Below are 20,515 nucleotides of genomic sequence, written 5' to 3' on the forward strand. Positions count from 1 at the left end.
CGTCAACAAAGAGATCCTGCAAACATGTTCTGAACTGTGGCAGGAAAACTCATGGCTCTTGAAAATGCCCCTGCTCACAATGCCCTGAGCATCTGACGGTTCCTGGCCAGGAAGACCGTAGCAGTGCATTGGATTTGTGTATCTTTTGTGACAGCAGTCCTGAAACCTTTCTGACACACCTCAACAAGCTATTTTAGCTTATATAATCTACTACTACTAACAAATACGTTGAATTAATTATAGTGTTTCTTTTCCACAAATACAATAGTAATTTTAAAGTGTAAAAGTAAAAAAAAAAGAAATACAAAAATTAACTTTTACATTTACAAGGTATCTTTAAAAAAAATGGAAACAGTGTAAAAATCACACTATTAATCGTTTTTAAATTTTAATATTCAGAATGCCCCCCTCCAAAAAAAAACAAAAAAAAAACAACAGTTGCAAGAGCAAAAATATTAGCTAATTACAATGACATTCCCATTTTTGTGTGGCATTGTAATCAATAATTTGCCTACTGTGTTAATCACAATAAATGATTTCTTTGGCCGGGCTTTGCGTCTTTGGACGTAACGTGTAACTGTGAGAGCCAGTGTTTTGCGTCAAACATTTAAAAAGACAGAACATTGGCTGTTTGCTCAATTTAGTTGGCGTCCTCTCTTCTTTGGCTCAGCCGACTGTCTGCTATAACATGAAGCCAGTCATCAATCTTTTAGAAGTCAATAAACAGTTACGCTTGAGCGGGAAGTGTTGGGACACATCTTTCCACTATCTTTTGAGTCACCTCATCAAGCATGTCATTACTTGGGAACATACTTTCCAGTCTGAAAGAAAACAACCTCAACGTCACCTCCTGGAAATTGAAGTTTACAGGCCCAAAACACTTTTGGGAAATGCAAAAAAAATAAATAAATAATAAAAAAAAAGTAATGCATTGAAAGTAGTAGAAAAGTGTCCTGTGTTTATATTTGTATTGAGATATTACAAAAAAAATGTAAAACAGAGGATCAAGAATATATGCCTTTGAATAGATCAGTTGCTTGAAATGTTCTAAAACAGCAACTATCAATGCTAACTGTTAGGACGTCAATAGCATTTTCTCTTCTATGCTAGCAGGCCATTCTTAAGTCACTGTTGGTTTAGTTTGACAGTAAACCTCAACTGGGAATGGCAATAAACATCTTGGAGCCTGTTTTTTGAAGAATTGTTCAGTATTTGCAAAACTGCTGCTGACTGAGAACTTAGTTGAATTGAGTTCACTGCCATCATCTTTAAGTTGGCGCTCGCAAGTAAAAGCAAAACAAAATCGGCCAAATGACTTGCATTTTGAAAAACTCTGAACCCTCACCACTGTACAACATTTAACACCACATGCCCTAAACAGAACTCCTGTGGTATCATGGCAAGGTAGTGTATTCCTGGCATTAAAAAAAAGCCCCCCAAAAATTCAGACGGAACAGGGTTAACATGTGCTACAGCTTTTGTATTATTTTCTACTAAATTCTCACGTTGGCATTTTCGACACATATCACATGAAATCTGCTATTTTCTGTCCGTCTTATATTATGAGTGATGGCTCCATTATTACTGGTGAAGACTTTTAACTAAGCCGTCAGTTCTTTTGTGAAAGTCAACATTAGACATCAAACATTGTGCTGACAAGTTTGCTGTGAAATGACTTTAGCCCTCCCACCTCTGCTTTGTTGACTTCAGTTTTGGATGTTGATATTAATTTTAAAAAAATTAGGCGATGACTTGTTTTGTCAAGGCGTTTATTATGTGCATTTTAGTACAACAGTATTCAGAAAGTTACAGCTTACAAACTCTTGGACGTGTACTTTTGTCACACTTTACAAGTGGGGAGCTATACAGAAACGGACAAATAAAAGGAGACATTCACACGCATACTATGTACCTGTGCCCATATAAATGTCTGTACATGTTTAGGGTCAGACGCACACACACACACAAAAGTCAACAAATGGTGACATTTTCATTCGTTGTGTACCATAGAATGGTGTGAGGTCGTGACTTGTTTCCTGGCAATCGTGGGTCTTCTTCCTCATTGGCTGCCTATAACGACCATTCAGTGAATTCAGGGTCCGTATGTTTGCCGTGCATGTGTATGAAGAGTGTGTCAAGCCTCTCTGGAGCCTAAAAAAGAAGTTCAAAAGGAGAAGGTTCCATTTTATGGCATGATTCAAGTGAACCGCTTCTCTGACCTATAAATGAGAAGCGTGAAATCAGCAACTAAGAGAGCGACTGGTCACTTTCCGACACTTTACAGTGCCATAAAAAAAATTAACAAGCTGTTCTTGTATTTTCCCCTCAGCGTGTCGTCAACGGTCTCCATATGGAAAGGTGCTCGAAGGGGGAAGCAGACCCCGTCGGCACATTTATCACCCCGAGCGTCATTTACAGTTTTGACAGAGACAAACAAGAAATGGCAAGAATAGAATTACAATGTTTGCATAATGAACAACATCTCATTCACAGGCTCTCGTGTCGACAAAGCAAACAGATGAGACTGAGCCCGAATGGAGTGCTAACGCATTCTAATTGGATCCCACTGCAGGTATTCATGCCAATCTTAAGCAGCATTTCAGAACACTCAAAAAAACCTCACTTTCTCTTTTCTAATGCGGATGTAGAAAGGAAGCTATACAGGATAGCACTACCTGCTAATATTAGCACAATGTTTGGACTCATATGTAATTTTAAATGCTGGGGCTCCTTCATTTGTTTATGATGCTGTATATGTACCATCAAAGTTATTTAACAGGTAATCTTTGTTTTTTAATCAATTAAAAGATGCCTATATAAATTGCAATACATACCATTTCAGCCCATGTCAATATCTCAAAAACTATTACAAACTTAAAACCTAAAATAAAACCTTTTTTATATATATATATAATTTGCTCAATAATAACCAATTATTTAATGGTTTGTGAAATTATCTATTTTCGTGTTTTAAAATTAATTATAATGAATTAATTCCTGCCGGCACGGTGAACGACTGGTTAGAGCTTCAGCCTCACAGTTGCTTCTGTGATACCTCCAGCGAGAAAACAGCAGAAAAAAAACACTGAGAAAGCGGAATTTGATGTAAAAAAAAAAAAAAATTTATTTACAGAGTGGCACGGTGGCCGACTGGTTAGAGTGTCAGCCTCACAGTTCTGAGGACCCGGTTTCAATCCCCGGCCCCGCCTGTGTGGAGTTTGCATGTTCTCCCCGTGCCTGCGTGCTTTTTCCTCCCACATTCCAAAAACATGCATTAATTGGAGACTCTAAATTGTGTGACTGTGAGTGCGAATGGTTTGTTTGTTTGTATGTGGCCTGTGATTGGCTGGCAACCAGTTCAGGGTGTACCCCGCCTCCTGCCCGATGACAGCTGGGATAGGCTCCAGCACGCCCGCGACCCGAGTGAGGAGAAGTGGCTCAGAAAGTGGATGGATGGAATAAATTCCCCACATATTCAATAACGAATGAATGAAAATTGAATAAAACAATAATAAATACATTTCTATGAACCACTTTTTGGAAAAAAACAAAACAGCTAAATTAATGCAACAACTCGTACAAGACTCTTAATAATGTAATTAAAGAAGGGAGTAGATGTAAGTATGTAAATACTGACGGAATGTTTCCCAACCTTTATTGACCCCAGGCACCTTTTTCCACACGCAATACTTTGTTAGATCAATCTAAAACACAGCCAAACCAATTTTGGCAGCTGAGCTGTGCTTGGGTGTCTTGTATGCGTGACACTAAAAGCCTTTTTGTGCTCATGCAAATATAAACTTCAACGGTCCGCTGTCAGAATGGCATCAGGCGTCTGTTGCCAATGTCAGTCCAGTTGTTCACTTTGGGTCTGGAGACGCAATACTGACTCGGCTCTGATTTCCAGCGCCGCAATGCTTTATAAATTTGCATGCCCTGTTCCAGCCGGCGTGGTCACGAGCAACACTAATGCGTTATTTATTTATTTTTATTTTTTTACTTGACTTGTTAACTCATTCACTGCCGTAGATGTTTAGATCCAGGGGTGCACATAACAATTTTGGTCTGATTCTCAAACGAGCACCAGAGGTTGTTGCTTGCTGCTCAATTTTTAATGACCCACCAACCTCACTGGATGAACTTACGTCCGTTTGTAGACAAACGTCCTATTTGTTACTTATTTTCAGTACAAATAAAGGAATACAACTTTTTTTTGTTGGTTTAAAGACCTGATAAACCCCCATTTTTCCATATTATAAGAAAATAGGCAACATGTTGGACAAGTTTAGGCACCTCACACTTGCACAGAACATGTATATGTATGGTTGAAACGAGGTATGTGATGGAGTAGGTAGTAGAAAGTGTGTGTCGCGATTGCCAAAAAAGATGAGGCAGTTCAGCGTGAATGACGAATGCCGTAAAAAAGCCACTGACGTTCAAATCAAGCCATGAGGTGAGTCAGCGTCACTCACTACATTTTTCTTAGTTGTATATCTGTAAATACATCCATCCATCCATCCATTTTCTGAGCCGCTTCTCCTCACTAGGGTCGCGGGCGTGCTGGAGCCTATCCCAGCTATCATCGGGCAGGAGGCGGGGTACACCCTGAACTGGTTGCCAGCCAATCGCAGGGCACATAGGAACAAACAACCATTCGCACTCACAGTCATGCCTACGGGCAATTTAGAGTCTCCAATTCATGCATGTTTTTGGGATGTGGGAGGAAACCGGAGTGCCCGGAGAAAACCCATGCAGGCACGGGGAGAACATGCAAACTCCACACAGGTGGGGGCCGGGGATTGAACCTGGGTCCTCAGAACTGTGAGGCTGACGCTCTAACCAGTCGGCCACCGTGCCACTCTGTAAATACATTTTTTTTTTTTTTTTTTTTTTTTTTTTACATCAAATTCCGCTTTCTCAGTGTTTTTTTCTGCTGTTTTCTCGCTGGAGGTATCACAGAAGCAACAAATGTTAAAAGTGAATGTTTGTTCTTGACATGTTTCTTTTCACAAAAAGCTGGTTTTCTCCGCTTTTTGGTCAGAAACTGGTGTTTTGGCTGAAACCAACACTTTCAACTGCTGATTACCACGGCATGGAAAAAGATCGATAGAAAAAAAAAAATATTTTTTTTTACGTGAAAGAAGAGAATTTACACCTTTAGGTAGGGTTATAACAAAATATTTTGCGGGTCTTGAAAGCAGTCAAAATGCTCGCAAACGTTCTCGCAATAGTGACTGTGTCATGTGGCGATCAGCGGACACTCACCATGAACGTGGTGCCGGCCAGAACGAGGTGGTGCCTTCCTTGCTTGCGCTGCGGATGGGTGCACTCCTAACAAACACGAGGAATAAAAGCATAGAACTGTACAAGTAAGTGCTCACCAGCAAGAGACAGCGTGTGTACACCCACATTAAAACATGATCTCCAATAAAATGCTTTTTTGGGGAACTCCTACACAGCAATTTTCATGTAGCTCTACAATACCAATACTTCACTTTTTTTTCTTTTTTTCTGTCTTTTAACATATCCATTATGTAAGGGCTGTGAGTCAAGTTGTGACCCTGGATCCAGAAGACATACAATCCCACAGTCCCTTCATTAAAAGGGATCCAGGGTGTTTTAGGAAGCTTCACATTGCATGTGTCTAACCAGTCTTTGCCAAAAATGCAAGCAGAGAGTCCTGTACATACACATTCATGAGCATCACCTTCAATATGAAGGTCTATTACGAAAGATATAATCATATTCAGCAAGAGATAAACATATTTATATTCTCTGACGGCGGGCAAGGCCTCCCACCCATGACTCTTTAGGTAGTGTTAAATGCAAGAGTGGGCCGTCTTGCAACGGACATCAAAAACGCAAAGACAAAAAAGATGACGTGAGCAGTTCAACTGTACATCCCTGTATTCTTCTCCCCCTAATTACTCTCACTAGTGATTATTTTAGTATTCTACCACTTACGTCTGGCCACGTCAAGGCATCTTCATTGCACACGAGTTGAAAAATAAAAATCACAGATCACATGTTGTTTCTAAAATAGTCCAGATAATACAGAGGGACAACATTAGCAATCCCGACTACTGCTGAGGAATTTTCTGTTTGTGTACAGTTCCTAACCACAACAGCTTCCTTTGTCGTGTGGCAAGTGTGGACCCTGAACTCCTCCGTGTGGATTTTTTAAGTGTGGAAATGTAGACCCTGGTCTCCTCGTGTGGTTCAGATTAAGACGACAGTCTCGACCCTGGCACGTTCCGACGGATCGAGGGTCATTCGAGGGCCGCAGTTGCTGCTGTCGGGGGCGGTCCTCCGAATGCTGCCCGCTCCGTGCCACGGTCCCCGCTGTAGTCATGCCATGGTGGTGGGTGACTGGCTCATCTGCACCCGCATGGACTGGATGTTACTGAGGATCTTCTTTTGGTGTCCGGCTAAGGTCACGCCTATTCGTAGCAAGTCCCTGTGGATGGCAAGGGGGGGGGGACGATGAAGGATTAAACTACAGTGTTACCTTCACTTTTGAGTTGTAAAACAAATCAGTTTATCCCCATTAAAATTAATTGAAATGCCATTAATCCGTTGCAGTTATGTCAGGAGCTGGAATGAGGTTGGCCCTCTACATCTCCTTGTGAGTTAGGGATGGCAACCGAAAACCGGTTCTGTTTGATAACTGGTTACCTGTAATCCTGATTTGTTTGTTTGCTTACCAGAGGATTCCACAGACATATTACTCTTAGATTAGAAACACACACAAAAAACAACAACAAAAAATAGTTTGACTGGGGCTGATTTGCTGGTGAGGCTGCTTAAAGCGCCTAATTTTTGGGTGTGATTCGGCCGACGAAACAGTAAAATGCTTTTTTGTTTCCTTGACATAAGTAAGTTACCATCTTTTCTTTTTTTTAATTCCTAAAGATACATTATAGATAATAAGTTCACGCAAGATATGCTGTATTATTTTTAAAGTTGAAGATGACAAAGAGTTTAAACAAACAAATCCTTTTTGTCTGTCGGGAAGTTGAATCTCCGTTTAAAGTTGAAGATGACAAAGAGTTTAAACAAACAAATCCTTTTTGTCTGTCGGGAAGTTGAATCTCAGATTCAGGAGGAGCAGTGTGGTTTTCGTCCTGGCGGTGGAACAGTGGACCAGCTCTACACCCTTGACAGGGTCCTCGAGGGTGCATGGGAGTTCGCCCAACCAGTCTACATGTGTTTTGTGGACTTGGAGAAGGCGTTCGACCGCGTCCCTCAGGGGGTCCTGTGGGGGGTGCTTTGGGAGTATGGGGTACCGAACCCCCTGATACGGGCTGTTCGGTCCCTGTACGACCGGAGTCAGAGTTTGGTCCGCATATCCGGCAGTAAGTCAGACTCGTTTCCGTTGAGGGTTGGACTCCGCCAAGGCTGCCCTTTGTCACCGATTCTGTTCATAACTTTTATGGCACAGCCGAGGCGTAGAGGGGTCCGGTTTGGTGGCCTCAGTATTGCATCTCTGCTTTTTGCAGATGATGTGGTTCTGGTGGCTTCATCAAGCCGTGACCTCCAACTCTCACTGGAGCAGTTTGCAGCTGAGTGTGAAGCGGCTGGGATGAGAATCAGCACCTCCAAATCTGAGACCATGGTCCTCAGTCGGAAAAGGGTGGCGTGCCCTCTCCAGGTCGGGGATGAGATCCTGCCCCAAGTGGAGAAGTTCAAGTATCTTGGGGTCTTGTTCACGAGTGAGGGAAGAATGGAACGGGAGATCGACAGGCGGATCGGTGCAGCGTCTGCAGTGATGCGCACTTTGTATCGATCCGCTCTCGCTTTACCGGTCGATCTACATTCCTACCCTCACGAATGGTCACCGAAAGAACAAGATCGCGGATACAAGCGGCCGAAATGAGTTTCCACCGCAGGGTGTCCGGGCTCTCCCTTAGAGATAGGGTGAGAAGCTCGGTCATCCGGGAGGATCTCAGAGTAGAGCCGCTGCTCCTCCACATCGAGAGGAGCCAGATGAGGTGGATGGGTCATCTGATTCGGATGCCTCCCGGACGCCTCCCTGGTGAGGTGTTCCGGGCACGTCCCACCGGTAGGAGACCCCGGGGACGACCCAGGACACGCTGGAGAGACTACATCCTTCGGCTGGCCTGGGAACACCTAGGGATGCCCCGGAAGAGCTGGATGAAGTGGCTGGGGAGAGAGAAGTCTGGGCGTCCCTACTAAAGCTACTGTCCCCACGACCCGACCTCAGAAAAGCGGTAGAAAATGGATGGATGGATGGATGGATGTTTGAGAATTGATAAGGAATGGGACCAAAAAGCAGTATTGATAATGGAATCGGAATTTCTAAATTCTTAACTTCCATCCCCCAATCGCAAGTGTTCTCATTTTATATTTGTGTGTTTGACTGTTTGTCGCGTTCAATAAATGCCTGAAGGTGCATTGGCTTTCCTTGCCAACATGTGAGGGCATTAGAGTAACTTAAATGTTCCAATTTGTTTTCGATGACTCGTAACTGCAAAAACTCACAAGATGTTTTTTTAATCCCTCTTTAATTTCCTGGTGAAATATTGCCATAAAAGAAAGGGATGCAAAACTATTGGCAAAGAGATGAGACTTAATGTAATCATTTGACTCACAATAAGCGCCGATTCATTTTGCTGTGACTTTGCACAAAGGCCTGAGGATATATATATATATTTTGTTTTAACGAAAAATGTTTGGGAATTATGTAACATTTCATGATGTTATAGACAAACCCACATTATTAATATGAGAAATTGCAATCTTTGGGTGAATAAGTGCCTCTGGTGCTCCAACAAAATTAGCAATGAGCACAAGCAGCAGATTAATTTGTATTTTTGCTTCACTGTGCGTGCATGTTGTTACAATATAACTTGAGGAATAATGACAAGAACTACTGTACAGTGGAACCTCCACGGTCCATCGTCCCAAAAGTCGAGCAATTCGGAGTTCAACAAATATTTTCTGGAAAAATATGCAGTCAAATGTACATGAAATTTAATTTGAGCTTTATTATATGTAGAACACAGTTACTTTTTTTGCATTTATAGTTATTAAGGAATTATGATAGCGACAGTTTGGCTCTAGAATGAATTATTACATGAAAAATATCCTTTTGAAATTCTAGCCACCAGTGTCACGGAACAGTTTGTATCTGACTTCTTTATTTTTGTAAAAAGTGAGTGCATTGAAACTTATTTTCATGTGTTCCATGAATTTTCACTTCAAGTGTTTCAAATCAGCATGTTGGCTACTTGAGGGCGTTTTGTGCTAAAAATAGCCGCACTCGACTTGAGTGAGCCCTTCAAGTGCCATATGGGCTTCGAACATGCGCATGCGAGTCAAACTCACTCTGAGGTCATCTGAGCCACCAGCTGCAGGGACGTGAAGCCTGAGTTTAGGAAGTTGTCTCTGTATTGGCTCATCTTGATGGCGCTGAGCCAGTCTTCTACCGAGCTGAAGGTGTTGAAGTCGGGTATGGATCTGTCCAACAGTGGCTGAGAAGGCCTGCAGGAGAGCGTACACGAAGGACGGTGATGCTGTTTATTATTAAACAAAATAGCTTTACAGTGGAAATAGAACCATCCACCCAGACTTTATTGGAAACAATCTAATGAGATTGAATATCAGAACTGCATAAAAAAATATTCCTTTACACTGTCAAAGGGTTATTAATTTAACAATATGCTTATTATTGTGCTTGTGGTTTGCTATGATGTATAACTGCACTGCATCATATTGACTTTTTTCTAATATAATCTATTTAGCCCCTGTCATGTTCTGTAGCTACAGTAGCAAATATGAAAAAAAACATAAGCACATTGTAATTATAATAAACATTCATAACCACAACAATATTGTACTGATGAAGCCCTTGGTATCTTTATTGATAAATAATTGGACTTTTGCTTTTTAAATATTTTTTTCCTGTCATTATTGGAAAAAAATATTCTCACTAGAAGTATTATAATTTTAAATGTCATCATAGGTCAGTGGACGACTTGCAAGCTGCACAGTATGAGCAGTGAAAGTTCAGGTCTGATGCAATCAACCGTAACTGCCAAGTTTGTGTGGAACAAAGAAAGAGCATGTTGCATTTGTATGGTGTAAAGAACTCGTTATTTATTATTTAAAAAAAAATATATATACTTACACTGCAGGGATGTTGGCGATAGCTTTTAGGCTGGTGGGGTTACGGATCATCTTGTCCAGGGTGCCGACGATGTCTGTGAAGCGGGGTCGGACGTTGCGGTCCTTCTGCCAACAGTCCAGCATGAGTTGGTGCAGCGCACTGGGGCAGTCCATAGGCGGCGGCAGACGGTAGTCCTGCTCGATGGCATTAATCACCTGGACGACGGGTGAGGCGAGGGAGGTGGAGGTTTTATCTGCTCTTATATTGAGGTAATTGGTAATTCAACTTATTGTATTAGTACTCCCCTTGTGTTTACAACTAATTTGCACACCCACTCCTCTTATCCCAACATGGCCACTGACCTGCTCTGACCTGATAGATACACTCCCTCAGAATTAAGTATGCCCTTCATCTAGCACACAGGTGTCAAACTCAAGAGCTGGGGGCCAGATGTGGTCCGCCACATCATTTTATGCGGCCTGTGAAAGCAAATCATGTGCGTCGATTTGTTTTTTTGCTAAAATATATAAATTCCAAATTCTCTTCACTTTTCATAAGATCCCTTTAAAAAAAAATGTAACTAGTTGAACAATGTTGTATTGGCTTCTGATTTAAAAACTAGTTATCCATCAATTTGTTGCGTATATGTAATAATGAAACCATTACTACGATGTGACCTGCGACAATTCTGTGCTTCTGGCCAAAAATCACATTCAAACTCATGCGACATGGGAGCCAGTTCAACGGAGCCACCATCTAAAGTGACTCTTATTAACCCTTAAATTAAGTTAAATTCAGATTTTCTAGTGGGCTTGGATTAAAAAAAAAAAAAAAAAAAGGATGAGATGATCTGAATGTTCTGGTGTCCTGTTTCCATTCCAGTGTATTATTAGACAGAATACAGCTGTCCAGAGGAGTTTCCTTTGTATGGATTTAACTTTCCATAACTGTAGTCACATTTAGATGACAAACTAGAAGAGGCAACAGCACCTCTGCTGTCTGCATCCAGGTAGTGCACTAGATGATAATAAATAACAATGAAATAATAGTAGTAGAGTAGTAATGGTAGTTGGAAATGTATTGGTAAGGCCGGATGTTGCTGATGTCATTGATGGCTCGTCCTCACATCTTTGCACATCTTTATGTTTTCATCTGTGTCTTACAGTACTGTACATCTTCTGTCTGCAGATATAATTTCCCATTAAAATGCATCAGTCTGAGATAAGGACCGGATGTGAAAGTGAGAATTGAAGATACTATCATAGAAAAAAATTTGACACTGGTCTGTACTCCGCGGCAGAGTTGAGTGCAACTCAGCAGAATCTTGATAAATGATCCATACTGGATGGAGAAGTTTAATGTTTGTGTGTGTTTTTAAATAACGTGTATGTGTGCCGAGAGCAGCTGGACATGCTGAGTGATACCAGTCGCCACCACTACGTTCGCCTCGGCAGGTTGCCGTTTGCTGCTGGCCCACTGAGGCAGCATCTGTTGCATTGGACGCTCCTCGCGGAGCAGCATCCACTGAGGCCTGACGGTCGAATGGGCGTACCGCTTAGTCGGTCGAATGGGCGTACCGCTTAGGTACGAGCTTACATAGAGAAATCTCAGCGTTTGGGAATATATCCACATCGTGTATTTTTCTGTGTGGATCCAATCCAAATGTACACGGGGAACAAAGCAGCCCTCGTTGACTGCTCTCAAAAATCTCTCTGGGAAGTAAAGGCGAGAGCGGGAGTGAGACTCAGCCTGTAAGATGTCCTCTCTCAAAGTCAGAGTCAAGGACATCGTCAAAGATAATGTAAGATGGACGATGATAAAATGTGTGATTTATAACCACTTACTTGTTCATGTGCTATCCATGAGAGTATGTAAAGTACAAATGGGGTTCAATTGACCATTTATTTTTATAAGCTGTTTTATTAGCTCTAGCAATTCGCTGCAATAATTGGGAATTAAAAATTTCATTTCTCTATTATTATGAATTTTTTGGCCTTTATATCTATATTTATCTTTTTGCTACTGATATTTGTGTATCTGTATTACTGGGAGACAACGACTTATTTTAGCTGTGATTATCTTCCAATGAACAAATAATAAATACCATCTCAGTTTTTTTTACTAATTAAATTTTTTGTGTTCCCCTCTATTTTACATCTTTCAAAAAAGGCAAATTATGAGATCTGGTATCATTATGATACTGCGACGTGTATTTCAATGTGCTACATCAAAAACTACTTTTTCTTCGAAGAGCAGTTAAACAATATTTGGTATATAGTGAAAATTTCATGCAAACTAGAAAACAAAAAGGACTTACTGAACATCAAATGTCCAATTTGGACATTAGCAATGCCTCAAGTCATTCTGATTGCACAATAGTGTTGATTTGAAGAGTGCTTTACTTTTTTTTTTTTTTTTTTTTCAATAGCGCTTACATCTTGATTGGACATGTCCCAGTAGGGCCTCTCTCCAAATGACATCACTTCCCACATGACGATGCCATAGCTCCACACATCGCTGGCGGACGTGAACTTCCTGTAAGCGATGGCCTCCGGTGCGGTCCACCTCACAGGGATCTTTCCACCCTGAAAAAAAAAAAAAAAAACAACGACGAAGAAATGAGAGGAACGTCTCAGTAATCAAAACTTGTCATCGCAATTATTTATTTCAGTTGTAGCACGGCGGTGTCAACCAAAGAAAGATGGGATCAAGTCACATACTGTATGTGTAAGTCTCAAGTCTTAAGATTCAAGTCTCAAGCAAGTTCCAATTTATTTTGTCTTGGGCAAGTCAATTCAATTAAAGACATTTCACTACTCATGGTTACATGAATTGATGAAGCCTGCTTGGATGAGAGGAGAAACGTCTTCTAAGATAACCAGAAGAGTCTAGTTCCGATCAATTCAATGCCCTTAGAATGAAATGACCTGGATGAATGAAAATATTTACAGACTTCTTCTGCACAGCAGCTGGTCCTTATTAAAACGCATTCACTGCCATTGACGGCTTCAAATATCCATGTTAACTGGGAGAGATGACAGTGAATGAGTTTTAAGAGAGGACCAAGGCGGACAAATAATGATCTTATTGGCTAGAGTATTTAAATTGTATGTATGTGTAACACATTATCATGCCTCAAGTCAAGTCACAAGTCTTTAAGCCGAGTCTCAAGTCTCACTTTTTGTCAAGTCACAACTAATCAAAACAGAGACTGGAGCCGACTCGAGTCCAAGTCACAATGAATAAACAGCTCCTCACTGGACTTTCCTCCTTCACCCGCTACCTTTTTAGCCCTTCCTTTAATTGGTGCATCAATTATAAACTTACCGGAGATTCAGCAATTGTCTCGGCAAAGGCTCCCAACAGTGTTCGCCCTTCACACATCGACCAATGACATCTCCTCTCCCACAGTTTAAATTAAAGGAGATAGACGTCGGCTCCTGCCTAATACATTGAATGTGTCTGCCTGTAATTGGACTACCTGAGCCTCCAGCGAAGCCATGCGCTCTCTTTTTATTGAAACTGACAGCTGCTTGTCTAATTTTCCAAATAGGCATGCAGAGGCATTGATAGTTTTGTGTAAACAGGCAGACTGTCAAGTTGCGTATCTTGAGCCCACCACTGGTTTAATAATGCCAATTAGCCGAACCTGAGAATTCACAGATAAGCCGCAGTTGGATGCAGGCACCGAGCAAAAACAGACCAGCCTGAGTGAGGGGGCAGAGATGGGGATGAATGCAGACAATGAATAGTAATCCGGAGGATTTCCATGCACAGTTTGACACACTGGTGAGAATTAATCTTAAAATGTGTGTTCGCACTGCTTGCTTTAATGTATACTCTTGTCAAAGGGAGTCCATGGAAGTGTTGCAAAAGGTGGCATTGGCTCAGCACATTGATCTCTTTAGGGTTTGACCTTTAAAGGGGTGTTCACCTGCAGACAGATTTAACATGCGCTCTATTGTTGGTGCAACACATGCTGCAACACACACATACACACACTAAATTGCCAAGCCAACCAGTTTAGAAACAAAGAAGCAGTCCAAGGAGTGTGCACTCTCTACATTTCGACAGTGAATGAAACGCTGACAGAAGAGATCAATAGAGGAGTTGAGCCCATGTGACTTAAATGCTTTCGCCATATCTTAGTTCTTATCACGATCATTTACAAAGAAGACTCCTGGATACATCCACTTTGATTTTCTTTTTGTTTTGGACAAAGTAAACCCAAAAAACAAAAACACCATAACCTTCATGCATACATACATTTCTGTGCTTCTAGCCAATTGTTTGATATGCAGTGGCTGTTTCTGGTATGTGGAATATGTGTGGCCGCACATAACCTTCATAACTGGCATACACGTAAAAATACATTATCCACTGTTTACCCTAAACAAGATAAACAATATTTAAAATGAATAACACACTCTAATTTGACTTTGATCACGAGGTTTGACACGTTTGGCGATTCTGTAGTCTTTCTGCTTTGAATGTGAGTCAATTGGTTCAAACTCTAAAGTTTTGTGTCACCTAGGAGTCATCTCCAGTTATTGGAAATAATTTAGTTTTCACATTTCGTTTTTACACATTTTCCTTTTTTATTGATTGATTTATTTTTTTAACGCATATTCCAACTTATTTATTCCCACTGACTTGCTCCATATTAATATCATATTTCACACTGCGGCACCCTGCTTGGATACAAGCTGGAATGGCCCGGGTAAAGACATGGGCTTCACAAAGAGACCGACAAGCAATAAAATGTTCAAGGGGGCCAGTGGGAAGGCAGCAATGCAAACCCTTCTGTAATTACTGCTGTGGGCCAGTGATAGCGCTGCCAAAAATCCTGGTTTCATAAGTCCTGAACGGCTCACGCTCTGAAGAAAAAAGGTAAAAGATAATAGAAGGGGAAGAAATGTGTTTTTACACTTTCCCCAGTAGAGAAGAGAATGATGTTAATACCACAGGGAGTTGGTGTGGAGAGAAAGTGATGATGGGAATTAAAACAGACCATGTGTCAACAGAAAAACGTTGAGGGCTTTGTGAGGCCCCCGGAGCATGGGGAAAACTCTTTGGATGGGGTATACAGGATGGCTGCACGAAAATGAACAACTGGCATTTTGTTTGCCTTAGCTAAAGTGAGAGAGGGTTTGCACACTCCTTCCCAATCAGGCGGACAGTTCAATTGAAAGCTCTGTAGATGAGCCTGATTGCAGTTGTAAACGGGCTGTGCCAAGCGGAGACTTATCTTTAAAGCTATGTTTACACTATATTCCCTGCAGTCAGGGCTGCCCTGTTTCAGGCCATTGTGTACAAAACGAGATGGTCATGAGATAACACAGGGGGACGGGATGGGCAAAAGTGACAGGCCGTGATTGCTGGGGATGCCTGACGAAATTTTAAAATTGTTAACGGCAGTCAGGGTGTGGATGAGAAAACCTAGTTGATGAAGTAAAACAGGGTGAAAGACCCTAAAGCTGACAGTACATAATAGAGCATATCCAAACTTGGAGGTGGTACATAGGGGGACAGGAGGCATATATACAGTATTCCTCGGCATCTCAGGATGCTTTCAAGCTGTGTCATGTTCTGCCACGTTTGGTGCACGTTTTGTCCCATTTTGCCATTGTGTTTATGGCAAGCTAGGCTGTACGGTAGCTGTTTTTTCATGTTCAGTTTTGTCGTGTCACGGTTAAGGGGCCCTGCGTTATCCGACGCTTTGCGAGCACATTATAGAAGGTTCTGTTGCCTATAATGAAAAGTGCCCACACTTGCCACCTACATCTCTTCTAAGCCTGTGCCATGTATTTAATTGACCTACAATGGCCGCCATAGCATACCTGCTTATAACGCTTAATGTTGTGTGTCCCGCCCTCCGCCCCCCCGCACTGACGCCGACTCTCGAGCCAGGTCCTGCAGGGGAGCTTTATTCGGGACCACAAATGTGCACCAAAGCTGCCCGGTGTCCACGATTCATCTGTAGAAAGCCTTGACAGAACGTGACAAATGTAAGGGACCCCATCAGAAGGTGATGGGCCGGGAGGGACCGTACTAGCATCCGTGTTAAATTGCGGGGCCAAAACTTGGTGAGCCTTCGAGTCTCCGAAACTCAGCAGGCCCAACTCCTTTCAGATAGAATGATAGACCATGCCAAAACCCAGAAAAAACTTGAGTATTGAGGGGAAAAAATGGCCAAAATCTTGTTACAGGATAGACAGAAAGATAATGCAAATGTAGATTTACGAAATATTCACACAGAAATAGAGCCAAATTACCAAGAGATCCTGAGATGAAATTCCAAAAACAAATATGAAGGAGAAACAGGAATGAAAAAAAAAAAAAATATATATATATATATATATTAATAACAGAAGTATTGTTGATTCATTTCAACTAGCACGCTGTCTAAAGAAGTAGTACAACATAACATGTGGATGACAGTTTGTGCATCCACAGTACGCCAACTACTGCGGGCAGTATTATTCAGCTTAGTACCAAACTGACATGGAAATAGGAATTCAGAAAATATTCTAATATCCAATTGAGAATAATTAAAAAAACAAACAGTGAATTGATAAATTAATCATTTCCCCCCATTGTCAAGGACAAGTAGTTAAATTCCCATCTTCGAATGAACTGGAAAACAAGTATTCTATTTTGGATCTGATTATTTAGTTGTTAGCAACAATAGCTTCCTAAAAACGCCACAGGCCAGTGTTTGAATACTGTAGCAGAATAATAAGAAAACACGCTTGACAAATAATAGCCTTGGGCTCGTCTTAAGCATTTACCCTAGAAATTGTCAAAGACTATAACAGATAATACCAACAAGAGGGAACCACAAGGATACATTTTATCAAGATGCGTGCTTGTTGATGTGAGGAAAAAAAAAAATCTTTGAGTGCATAAAAATACTGAAATAAACCACTACAAGACGCTTCGCTACAGTCTGTGCTGCCTAAAACAGTGACATTAACATTTGGAGTCAATGCTATGACACGTTTACTGCATCAAGAAAAGTGAGACAAATTGTGTTTTAGGCTAGTAAGAAACAAAACCAGGCAAGCTGCCTCGCAGAACGTCCTGAGTAAGCATGCAGCGACGTAAAATGAAGTAAATGTGATGTAAATACGCCAGTTGAAGTACAGACATCGCTAGCATAGAGCAAATACCGCGAACCATAAAAAAAGATCAACCCAGAAATCGGCATTCTTTATAACTAATCTTCACTTTGCAATTCCCATCTCCTATTTCCTTTACTTCTCCAATTCAGTAATCCGTTTCCTAACAATGCACACTCAAATGGACTTTTATTTGCCCAGGGAGAGAGCTCCATCAACATCTTTTTAATGAAATCCTGAGAGCAACCATCGCTCCTGGGTGTCTGCCCAAAGCGAGCGAGATGGAGAGAGACTCTTGAGAGAGGAAGAGTGACAGCGAGATGAAGAACGGAAAGAAGCAAGGGTGGGAAAAAAAGAGGAAAGAGGATGGTGAGATGTTGGATTTCAAAGCCACCCACGGGAATGTCTGGCAAAGAGGTGGGCGCAGGTCTTTTAACACATCTATGGTTGAGTCATGCAGAATTGCAATAGAAAAGCCTTACGTTGTGGTTGTATACGTGCCTGAGAGCATGTTGCTACAGTGTATTGGCTATATTCACTAATACTGGATAGTCTTGAAATATTTCCACGCTTCATGCAAAGAGTGTAAAATGGTAAAAAATAACCAACCTGACCCTCCGTGTAGAATAAAGAAAAGTGCACTTCACACTGTGCCTCCCAAGGTTAATCTTGGCTAAAATGATTGACAGCCCAATAAAATCCATTATTATACTTGAGAAAATGTCTTCCAGATGACCGCTACGTGGTCACAGAGTAGAAATATATCTATTTGCTTGGATTTCCCAGCAGAAGAAATCTAATTCCTGATTATGAAAAGTACAAGTTTGTTTGGGTGGCCTTCACAGCTAATTAGAAAGAGAAAAAAGTGCCAGAATTATCATTTGTAGTCCAAAATGAGATGGGAATCCATCAATAATAGTATAAACCACACACACACACACACACACACTTCCAATTAGTACAGGTTTGCATTTACTAAAGCTGGAAGCATTCACTGCATGTTCTGTTACACTAACTTGAATTAGATCATCTTATTTGCTGGATCCATTTAATGGAAGATGTCCAGTCTAATTTGAGCTATTCCGTGCTCATATCAGAGTGACCTTGGCCCGATAATTCATTTACAGCATGTGGAAAATAGATGAATACGCTCTTATAAATTAGTCTTACCAAACTGGAGCACAGTATTAATGGACCGGATTTTTTTATTCGCTATTTTTACAGTGATGGGTACGGAGTTGGAATGTACTCCTTAAGAACTTTTTCCATGTTGTCACAGTCACTTGTTTGAAGATTAGGAAGGTTTTTTATTGCTGTTTCTTGGTTATGATTTGGTCAGCTCATGGCATTTTGGTGATTTCTGGACTTTTTTTTAAAGATAACTCAACCCAGACTCCTAAGAATATGGTGCATGAGTACTGTACAGCATGTGTACTGTGAGTGCACCTTTGGTCAAATAACACCATTATGAATGAATACGTTTAACTCTCACTTAATTAAAAAATGAGTATAGTGCCCAATACTTGACCTCTTCTTTGGCCAGTGTGACAGCATTAGCAGATTATATTAGATTTGGGTGGTTTACTGCCATATAAAGTTCTCTTTAAACCAAAATTGAAACCCTTGTTTTTCTTTGCCGGTTGTGAACAATTATGTTTAAAACTAGTAGTATAGAATAGTTTAGCACTAGATATTAGCAAGTAAAATCGTTGCTAAGAGTTGTTTGGAATATTGCCAAATCAGTTCCCGCACCCCCTGAAATATTATCGCCCTGGTTGGAATCTCTAGGCCATATTTCTACTACATGGTTCAAGTGACACAATTCCGATGTGACATATCAGTATAAAGAGAGAAAAAAACAGAAATAAAATCGGATATCCTTAGATAAGAATCAATCCTCTTCCGAATGAGGATTAAACAGACAGATCGGATCGGACCTCGTCAATGCAAGCCTGAGGCTGATGACCGAAACGCGCTGATCAGTCACGTACACACACACCCAAGTCTACACAAACAACACGAATAATGTAGAGCAGATGAAGGGAGGAAAAGAAAACAAAAAAACAGATCTTCAGTAAATCCAAAATACAGCAAAAGCTTACTTAGTCTGCAGGCCATTAAATATGGAATACGGTTGATGTTGTCAGTGACCAATGTGGCCACTTGTGGAGTTTAACTGCATTATGGGCATCTTGACAAGAGAGTTGTGTCAGGTGTTCATGAAATACAGTGATCTTGATATGGATTACAGTACTTGAAATGTATATGTACTGTAAAGAGTAAAATATTACATTGTCGTTGTCAGGCGGTCCAATTTCATGTCTTTTCAGAATCGGTATTTATGTTCACACCGAATGTGGGACTTTTATTTTTACAAAAGGGTTGTGGACTGTGACAAAAAAATGCAGTATAGTTTTTTTAATTTCTTAAAAAAAAAAAAAAAAAGGATTTTTGAGGTGCAATGATTCCGCCCCAACAGTAACGGCATTCACTAAATTAAACTTACACCTGCAATATAAATCCATCTTGAATGAGTACACAGCCTTCAAATGTTGCACAAATGCATCGCAACAACCACAGATGGTGAATCAAGGTCTACTTCATCCTGACTCTGGCGGCATGACAGAGGGGGTAAAATCACAGTAAAGAGTTTGGAACATTGTCCCAACTGGTACAATCCCTTTATACTGTATTTTCCTCACACTGCCTGTTTTGTGTGATTTGGAATGTTCAGTGCAATACTGTATTTCACAGCAGGTACAAATTCTAAGCATTTCAGAAATCCAGTTCCCAGAAGCAAAGCGTTCAGCCTCTATCCAGGTGGGGAAGCCAGATACGGATCGTGTTCGGTCACTGTACTGGTGGTGACTCATGCTTATCACGGTGCGGGGAGGATTCGACAGAGAGAGGTGGACTGTCTCTCCACATGTGCACTTTGCCTTCGCTTACGCTGTCAGATGAAAATAAGCATCAGTGCCCGTCACAAATGTGGTACTTTGGAGTCAGCCCATGCTAAGAGCAGACGGGAATGACAGCAAAGCCATTCCATTTGAATACATAACTCTTACCAAGCAGCATGATGCTTGCTCGAGAAACTTACTGTTGAATTTATGTTGTACTAGAAGGCAGCATATTTTTAACCTCACCTGTGTGTGTGTAAACAAAGGTTCTTTATTTATTTGAACATTAAAAATAGCTTGAGGAGTCAGGCATTGTCAAATCTTAGCAGGAGAATGACTGGCAAGAATGGGAACAAAATGTTTTG

At 41.1% G+C, this 20,515-nt stretch overlaps 1 protein-coding gene across 3 annotated transcripts in view; it reads right to left on the reverse strand.

Annotated features, from left to right (window-relative positions):
* Nucleotides 1-1,752: 1,752 nt before the first annotated feature.
* Nucleotides 1,753-20,515, reverse strand: part of LOC133488900 (ephrin type-B receptor 1-B) — a 196,271-nt gene continuing 177,508 nt past the window's right edge. For all 3 annotated transcript variants that reach the window (XM_061797415.1, XM_061797414.1, XM_061797412.1), the window contains 5 exons: nt 12,565-12,714; nt 10,151-10,344; nt 9,349-9,504; nt 5,266-6,457; nt 1,753-2,151 (listed from right to left, as the gene is read on the reverse strand). In XM_061797415.1, the coding sequence (XP_061653399.1) occupies nt 6,349-6,457; nt 9,349-9,504; nt 10,151-10,344; nt 12,565-12,714 (609 nt within the window). In that variant the 3' untranslated portion in view covers nt 1,753-2,151; nt 5,266-6,348. The remainder of the gene's footprint in view (nt 2,152-5,265; nt 6,458-9,348; nt 9,505-10,150; nt 10,345-12,564; nt 12,715-20,515) is intronic.

Source organism: Phyllopteryx taeniolatus, chromosome 14 (genome assembly GCF_024500385.1).
Source record: "Phyllopteryx taeniolatus isolate TA_2022b chromosome 14, UOR_Ptae_1.2, whole genome shotgun sequence".
In the NCBI taxonomy this organism is placed as follows: domain Eukaryota; kingdom Metazoa; phylum Chordata; class Actinopteri; order Syngnathiformes; family Syngnathidae; genus Phyllopteryx; species Phyllopteryx taeniolatus.